At 42.2% G+C, this 9,408-nt stretch overlaps 1 protein-coding gene across 1 annotated transcript in view; it reads right to left on the bottom strand.

Moving 5' to 3' along the window:
* Nucleotides 1–225: 225 nt before the first annotated feature.
* LOC121576014 (V-set and transmembrane domain-containing protein 2-like protein) overlaps nt 226–9,408 on the bottom strand; it is a 44,247-nt gene continuing 35,064 nt past the window's right edge. The window contains exons 2-4 of the mRNA XM_041889313.2: nt 3,719–3,885; nt 1,192–1,233; nt 226–1,033 (exon numbers count right to left, since the gene is read on the bottom strand). Of these exons, the coding sequence (XP_041745247.1) occupies nt 719–1,033; nt 1,192–1,233; nt 3,719–3,885 (524 nt within the window). The 3' untranslated portion in view covers nt 226–718. The remainder of the gene's footprint in view (nt 1,034–1,191; nt 1,234–3,718; nt 3,886–9,408) is intronic.

Genomic DNA, 9,408 nt, shown 5'->3' with positions numbered 1-9,408 from the left:
TGAGGAGGGGGGTACTCAGGAGTATTTCTGTCTGTAATAAAGCCCTTTTGTGGGGAAAAACGAATTCTAATTGGCTGGGCCTGAATCACCAGTGGGTGGACCTGGCTCCCAAGTGGGTGGGCCTATGCCCTCCTAGGCCCACCCATGGCTGTGCCCCTGACCAGTCATGTGAAATCCATAGATTAAGGCATAATTAATTTATTTCAAATGACTGATTTCCTTCTTGGAACTGTAACTCAATAAAATCTTTGACATTGTTGCATGTTGCGTTTATATTTTTGTTCAGTACATATTGCTGTGTCCTTTCCATTCATTTCAGATCAGTGTTTATTAAGGAATGGATACAAAGGAAAGAAGCTACTTCAGACTATTGAGATACAGGCCTTCCCTGCATCCTTTCCACCCAACGACACCCTCATCTTCAACCATCACAACCCCAGAGTCAGAAATCATGGACAAAGCATTTAACGAAGGTGATGAGAAATATCATTACATTAAGAACCAAGACAACACGATCATGCCCTCTGGTGGTCTGTGACAATCCGAATTCAAACAAGCATAAACAAATCTCAGATAAACAAACAACTAAACAAATCGATTCATAAATGAACATATAAATTACGCAGTTTTTGTCCAGGCCTCTCCAGGTGTATAAATAATCATCCTTCTTAAGATAACTGGGAACATGCACTCCTGTTCTTCCTATCTGAACCAGACTCTAGAGCACACAGCTCTCAGTGCAGTCCGTGGTGCTGTCATCGGCCGATCGCCTCTTCAGTTCCCGGCCCTCTGTTTGGTGGGGGTGCACCTGGCTCCCCTGTCCCTTCTGTCGGGGCTCCTTGGGCTGGGAGTCTGCTGACCCGTGGCCCAGCCTTCTCTCGGCTTCCACCTGGAGGTAGGCCCGGATGTGGTGGTGCTGTGCCACGCTGCCGCTGAAGTCGATGACGCGGCACTCGTACATGCCCTCGTCTGACCGCTTGACGCTGGAGAGGCGGAGCTTGTGGGAGATGTTGCTCCCGGCCACTTTCACCACCTGTGGCAGGAGATAATGTATTTGTAAGTAATATGCATATGAATCATATTCCTGGGTTTCAACACAGGTAATTAAGTTAGTAATGAGTTAATCATGTTTAGTTAAGAGTCAATTTAGTTTACAGTGCAGTACTGTATACTGTGCATGTGTCTCCTCACACTTATTTTGGTGGCATCCTTAGACATCTCCATTGGCACCACCTATAAGGAATTGATTAAAATAAGTCAGGCATATGGCTGAAATAACATTAGCAAGTGACATACAGTATCAATTTAGATAGAATCAAAATGACTTGACTTGTTTTTCAATGATTTTGTTTTGCTTTTAGTGTATTGATGTGAATATTGATGTGTATATTGATGTGAACTTACAGACGCACACAAACAATGGCTACATATAATCTGCCCAGACCCGCATGCTCACAACCCCATCCCTAGTGCCTACATTATTGTTTGGCACTTGGCCTTAAATTGTACCAATTCGTTTTTCTCAGTCGCCCATGCTATTTCAATATTTCAATAATAAACCATTTGATTTTTCCATTGGGTTAATGATGGCGTATTGATTTCCACATTTTTAGTATACATTTTTTCAAGATCAGTGTTGAGAAGAGAATCGTCCAGCCCATTGGGTATGTCTTGAAATATGCAGACAGACAGATTAAAATAAGTTTACATTCTGACAGCCACCTTTCTAGCTCCACCCATAACTTTTGGACTTCATAGCATTCCCAGTAAGCATGGATTATTGAGTCATTATTCGTTTTACACTTAAGACATGACTCTGCTGTTGTGCTGTATAATTTTGTCTCTTGTATAATACATTCTATACATTAGCTAATACTGGATTAAGCGTACATTTTAGTTAACTGTAATTTTGTTAGTTATTCTCCCAACTTTCCCTCCATCTTGTGCCAACATCAGTTATTTTTATGTCTTGGTTCCAATTGTTTTTTTGTTTTTTTTTCTGAGAGATTGTCAGTTGGATATGCTCTCTGCAATGTTTTGTACAGTATATCTTCCCTATCATATGAACATCCTTTTCTGACTCAAATAAGATTCCCTCAAGGTTGCTCTGATGTCCAAAGGATTTGAAATCGACATTTTGTGATATGTAACTTTTAAATTGCATGTATTTGAAACTATCTACATTGGTCAGTCCAAATATTTTTTTTATTCTGTCATGGAAATAAATGTATTTCCTGTTACCAAGTCATTTAAGGTGTATATTTGCCTTTAGTTTTCCATTTGGACCAATTTATCAGTGAATTCTGAAAAGCTATCCAAGGATTGTTCCATAAGGTTGTGTTTATAGGAATTGATATTGGTTCTTGTAGAATAAGTTTTATTTTATTCAATATTATTATAGTGTTCTTAACTATGAAGTTGTTAATGTTCTTATGGGCATAGGTATGCATTATGCATCGAACAGAGATTTGGAAAATCTATTCCTTCCTTAATGCCAATTATAGTGTCTAGCACCACAGCAGGGGGTTAGAGAAGTCAACCTCCTCCCACAGCGCTAGTAAAATGCTAATCAGCAATTATCTATTATTTCCAGTGCCAAGGGCTGTGGCTAATGTATTTCCTCTGCCTGCTGTATTGTAGGCTAATGTGGATTCAGTCGATTCAGTTCTGTCCACAGTAATATACATTATCTCTTTGTATGGTAATAGTGTGTTAACAAAGTCCATGTGGGCTTAATTAACGTTTTTTGCATTTATTTATTTAATTTAACCTTTATTTGATTAGGGAGTCATACTGAGACCAATGTTTATTTTACAGATGACCATGAATTACATAAATGACAGAAAATACACATATCAAAATATAAATACAAAATGCAAGCAGAAAGAAAAACATGGTCATAAAAAACTAACACATTCATCAGTAATAAGGTCCTCAATCAGCTTTCTGAATTGCCCTATAGGCACCAGAACATCAAATTTAAGAACATTTTGAAAACTGTTCCACAAATAAGGTGCAAGAAAACTAAGAGCTGATTTTACCTAACTCAGTAGAGACTAAAGGAATTTCCAGAATTAGCTATCCTTGAGACCGGATGTGGTAACTCGTATGGCTAAAATGTTGTAATGATGTTAGGTACAGTGGGACTTTTTGTAAAAGGGCTTTATGAATTAAAACATAGCAATGTATCAACCTATGTGACATCAAAGAGGGTAGTGCTATGATCTGGTACTGCTATGATCTGGTCTAAAACCCGACTGATGTACATTTAGAATACATTTAAAAGATAATAAATATCTTAGCTAATAATTAATAAAATATTCTAATAATTATAATTATAATCAGATAAAGGGCTACTCTTTTAAGAAACAAGAACATAATGCAAGTGAATAATGCATGGTCAGGTTAATGCAGGTTGGGAGGATGTTATACACATGCCGACACACGTATCTCAAGGAAGGATTCGGGGCTCCATTTGTAACCTTTCAATAGACAAACCAGGGTTGACAGTTACTAATATTTAGTGGGTGGATCTACATTGATTAATTGTGCTCATCAAGTTAACACAACCACTGCTACTCTATGTCAAACAGAATCACAGAACAGTAACTCGGATCATTGACTCACAGGTGTCACTCAAACACCCAACGGCCAATAACATTCTCCACTTAAAAGGCAAGTCCCGCCCTCCAACCAAACGTTCCTCTCAGCAGCTCACCTGATTGGAGGTCCAGGCGGGTTTCTCTGGCCAGTCTCTGTGGTTCTTCATGTACCACCACTGGATCTCCAGGGAGTAGGATGGCCCCGCCCCCCGGAATGAACAGGCCATCTCCACATCCTGACCACTATGCGTTGTGATGTCATGAGGGACCTCCGTGAAGAGAGCTGAGTGGAGAAAGAGTGAAGAGAGTGAGCATTTATGCACCCGAAAAGTGACCACCCAGGAGTAGCACTGGAAATAAAAGTTATATATTTGTGCCTTTAAATCACAAAGGGTCAAAAAGTCCCTGTCTGTGGAACATTGCAAAATAATTGTTAAATAACAGTAAAACTAAAAACAGTGTTTCTTATTGGACAAATTCAGGTAGTCCCTCCCTGTTTCAGTCGGTTTTCTTCCATTCGGTACTTAATGAATAGCACCCAGTTTTGCTGACTCAGCCAACGTCATGTGTGGGCTTTTTTGTTTTCTTGATCCTTCAGAGGGCTAAAGTAGCCTGGGATATCTTTCCAACAAAGACATCACTCCCCTATATCCCCTATCTATCCCAACACATCGAGCTACTACACCATCTCTAAATCCTGTTAACTGCACCCTTAAAACACATTGCTAATTCATGGACTAATCATCCTTTATAACTTCACTACCACAGAGGCTTCCTCCACCAAGAGCTTCAGTCTTATAGACAAGTCTATGAAAGATAAGGTAGTCAATTGTATTCTGTTTAAGAATGTGTTGTTGTTTAAGATGGACCATCTGTTATCAGGATAAAACTTCAGCAAGAAACAACAGGCAGATGAAGATAATTAAGTTGAAGGGCACTTTGGGGATTTTGGAGGGGATTTTCTTGTATGCTGTTGGGAGATGTGTCTTGGAGCAGGGACTGGGAGAGATGTTTTGTGTGTCTTAGTACATTCTTAAAGACATTACAGATGTATCAGACAAATGCAACTTTACTGGATAATCTAATTGCATTCTGAGTCATGCTTCTTAAGGATATTGTCCTTTAGGTAATGAGAAGCATGAGTACAAAATGTATCATAATAAATAACTACTTCAATAGATATGGATAGTATGATTGTGAAAATGTGTGTCTTATCTAAGGGATTTACCCCTGAAAAGATATACCCCTATGGAAAAGCATTCAAAGTGTTGTAGGCATTCCTGTGTCCATTACATTTCACAATCCTTCCTGACGGCATATTGTTTTCCCATCTCTCCTGCAGCGACCCCTTGTGTATAGAACATGCAAAGAAACATTAAGGAAACATTACACCTGTCATACAGCAGCCTTTTGTCTTGTTTTGTGATAACATATTGTCCCAACACAACTGCATGACAAAAGCTTAGAGAACACAATACACATTATCACCGTATCATGCCTATCAAATCAAGGTCTATTCCAGGGGTCTCCAAATCCCATCCAGGGTGTGCAGGCTTTTGCTTCAGCCTAGCATTAACACCCCTGTTTTAAAGAATAACCTAATCATGATCTTCAATCTGGACCATGCTAAGGTAAATCAGGTGTGGTAGTGCTGGGCTTGAACGAAAGCCTGCACCCCCAGTAGCTCTCCAGGACCGGACTTGGAGATCCCTGGTCTATTCAATCTCATGCAATGACAACTGGTTCATTTTGTTCACATCAATCATTTTGATCTATCTTCATTTGATCTATCATCACACTAATGATGGTGGTTAATAATGTGTGGTGAAACTAGATGTATGTTCAGTACATTCAGTTCCTGCTCTACACAGCATAGAAGCCTGAGGTCATGTGTGATTGTACACTCATCACACCCCATTGAGTCTCACATTTTTTACTATAAAGGTCTCTCTCTCTCTCTCTCTCTCTCTCTCTCTCTCTCTCTCTCTCTCTCTCTCTCTCTCTCTCTCTCTCTCTCTCTCTCTCTCTCTCTCTCTCTCTCTCTCTCTCTCTCTCTCTCTCTCTCTCTCTCTCTCTCTCTCTCTCTCTCTCTCTCTCAAATACATATTTGTATGTTTAGTGTTAGAGAAAATGTGCATATTTTCTAAAGGTATGTCTTGATAAAAATGCCTGCCCCCATCACTGTGAATCTCTCACAGAGATTTAGCTTGGCTTCCTGAACTCGTTAGGAACTCGCCTTTCATCTCATATGAATGAGTGTTTTTCTGTTTAAAATCTATTAATTATTTTAGATGAATGGCTATAAATCCATCTCTGAACATGCTACAGTGATGACATCACTCTCTCCTGCTGCACTACGATGTATGGATTGCAGGCATGTGCTTTGTCAGTGTCTGTGATGTAGGGTTCAGCCAGGAGTTGATGGACAGTCAGACGAGCGAATGAAATGGTAGGAGGCAGAGCATGTGAGCGGAGTGGAGCGGGAGCGAGCGTGGAGCGCGAGCGGGCGGATTTTGGACAGAGCGCAGCGCAGAGCGGCATTTTTAAAAGGACGGAGCGTCACCCTATGTGCCGCTCCAATTTCGCTCGGTCACACCACGAGTCTGAAGCATGCTCAAGCCTGACCCAGAATCCATCTGTTTAATTTAATTTGTGTCGTCCATGAATTTGTATTTTATAGAGCGAGAGGAGCAGCAGCACAAGAGAAAAGGGTTGAGGAATTCAAAAGTTTCTTCACTGCACACAAAGGCCCAACCATAACAAGGGAGAGAAAAATAGAGCTGGATGTAGCATTTTTAAAAATGATTTACATGGACTCTGAACCGCTGAGTAAAGGAGAACGCGAAGGGATGCAACACTTCGCCAGCGCAGCTCAACAGGGCTACACCCCCCCCATGCTACAACACCGTACGGGACACGCTCATGCCACATGCCCTGGAAGAGATGGAAGCCAAACTGCAAGACCTACTGCAAAATGGTGATGAGCTCGTTCTGTCAGCAGACATTTGGACCAGTAGAAGAGGGCACAGCTTCCTTGGCATCGTGGCCAGTTTCATTGATGGGACGTTCCGGGGGCACACGGTTTTGTTGGGTTTTGAACGTGCAACGACGTGTGATACGGGAGGCGGAGGGTGAAGCCTCCACTGAAGAGGAGGCGGAGGGTGAAGTGACCGCGGATGCCAGCAGCAGCGCAGAACATGAAGAGAAGGATGAGGGACCACCTGCGCCCTCGCAAGTCCATGTGGAAGTGATAACCACTAATGTAGAAACTATGATAAATCAGTACTTTACTGTGTCAAATTTACATCTGAGATGCCCCATTCACATGCTTCAGCTGGCGATCAAAGACGCTGTTAACGAGCACGACAACATGAATAGGCTGTTAGTGAAAGTCGGGCAGCTGGTGAAAAGTGTACGCAAGAGCACCCTGAACACAGAGGAAACCGACCAATTAGGTGTCCGCCCCACAAATGCCTGCGCCACTCGATGGAGCAGCCAGCTGCGGATGATTCAGTCGTTCATCCAGTTGTTCCAAAAATACCTGTTATGGCAAAACAAAACTCAAGTCTAATGTTGCTAACATCACCCTGAATCAAGTACGGCAGCTGACGCACCTTGTCAGTGTGCTGACACCACTGGCAGACCTCACAGACAAAATGCAGAAGGAGCTGGGGAACCTGGGGAGGATCCTCCCTGCTGTCACAGAAATCAAATCCCTGCTCACCGATGACACTGCATTTCCAATGGGCATCGCTGCTTTTGCAGAAACATTGGCAAACAACGTGTCAATTCGCTATGGAATATACTATACTGATAAACATCTCATTTTAGCATCAGTGATAGATCCCCGTTTCAAGACAGAATGGATAATCCGAGATGAGTCTGTATGCAACAAACTCGGGGAGATAAGGTAAGGCTGTGGTTTAAGCTAAAAGTGAAATACATGCAGATTGTTTTCCTTTTTTGGAGCGAGCGGGGGGGGTTTCACATCCTATGTCACAGAGACTCAGAAAATATACAACTCTGTCCGTGGGAACCAGAGCTATTGCTCAATGCAAGCCATTTCGATCTATGGTGTCCACAGATCGATTTCTATGCAAAAAGGGCCCAGATTTGTGCACTCAAATCATCATTAAATCATCATAAAAGCATAACCTACCGTATACCCTACTGTAATAGATTGCACACAACAAACCATCTAACATGTGATTTCGCATTACAGACCAAATAGTTTAGTAGGCCTACGTAAATCCATGACTCTTGCATTTAAACATGCAACTCACATAGACCTACACATAGTAAACCATAGGCCTATAATTAATAGACTATGAGACTGGAACATAATGCCCTGATATAACAATAATAATCACAATAGGCTTGGCAACCTCTCACTGGCTCAGCGACCAGGAGATAGTAGTCTAGGCTAGGCTAGGCTCAGCGACCAGGAGATAGTAGGCTCAGGGATCAGGAGATAGTAGACTAGGCTAGGCTCAGGGACCAGGAGATAGTAGGCTCGGCTCAGGGATCAGGAGATAGTAGACTAGGCTAGGCTCAGCGACCAGGAGATAGTAGGCTAGGCTCAAGGATCAGGAGATAGTAGACTAGGCTAGGCTCAGGGACCAGGAGATAGTAGGCTCAGGGATCAGGAGATAGTAGACTAGGCTCAGGGACCAGGAGATAGTAGGCTAGACTAGGCTCAGGGACCAGGAGATAGTAGGCTAGACTAGGCTCAGGGTGTCAGCTTCCTGCCTCCTGTTTGTCTCCGGGCCTCTAGAGGTCATCTGTGTTCCCCTCTGCCTTAGTTCTTCCTCGTGTGTCCTAATTAGCTTGATCCAGGTCACCTGTGCCTTGTTTCCCCTTGTGTATTTTAGCTGTGTGTTTTCCCCTTGTTTCTCACTTGGTTATTGAGTCCTGGCTATGTGTCTCCTGCTTTGTTCCACCGTGTCTTTCCAAGTAAGGTTTTCTAAGTTATCTTTAGTTTGTTTTTCTCCCCTCGTGGAGTTATTTTGTTTTGCCTCCTGTTTTGTTAACATACCTCTTTCTGAGAAGAACTTTTGTTGGACTATTTGTGAATGGCGAAGAACCTTTGTTTTTACATTAAATCTACTGGCCTGGAGTATTGCCTTGGGTGTTTCATTTGGGTCCTACTACACCTCCTCTGTGGCTAAGGGGTATTACCCCCAGCTCTCCACATCTGAGACCGGAGTTCTAGCACGGTTTGTGACACAGGGACCAGGAGATAGTAGGCTAGGCTCAGGGACCAGGAGATAGTAGGCTAGGCTCAGGGACCTTGAGATAGTAGGCTAGGCTAGCCTCAGGGACCAGGAGATAGTAGGCTCAGTGACCAGGAGATAGTAGGCTAGGCTCAGGGACCAGGAGATGCTAGGCTCAGGGACCAGGCTAGGCGGCCACAAATGTAACCATTTAACACTAGGAGAGCAGTGAGTGTCATATTGACTCAAAACACATTAACTTTTGTAATTACTCTGTCATTTTTTAAGTTATGTCCCTCCCATCCTTGACTTTTGCTAAATAAGTCTAACACACTATCATTGTTAGAATCTTAATATCACAAACTCATTTTTCCCCCCTGCCTGTCAGGGGTCTGCAGCTAATGATGGCCCATCGAAACTACACCTAAACTATATATCGAAACTAATTTCACACATATAATAATAATAGAAGATAAAAGATAAGATTAGATTGTCTATAGTCTAATGGGTGAGAATATTATCAATTGTTAAATTGTATATGAATAATCTGATGAACAGCGCAGCTTGGAATTGACAACAGAGGCAGGGAAGTG

The sequence above is a fragment of the Coregonus clupeaformis genome, chromosome 10 (genome assembly GCF_020615455.1).
Source record: "Coregonus clupeaformis isolate EN_2021a chromosome 10, ASM2061545v1, whole genome shotgun sequence".
Taxonomy (NCBI): Eukaryota; Metazoa; Chordata; class Actinopteri; order Salmoniformes; family Salmonidae; genus Coregonus; species Coregonus clupeaformis.
The sequence above is the reverse complement of the archived record's forward strand: the minus strand, read 5'-3'. Positions and strand labels throughout refer to the sequence as shown.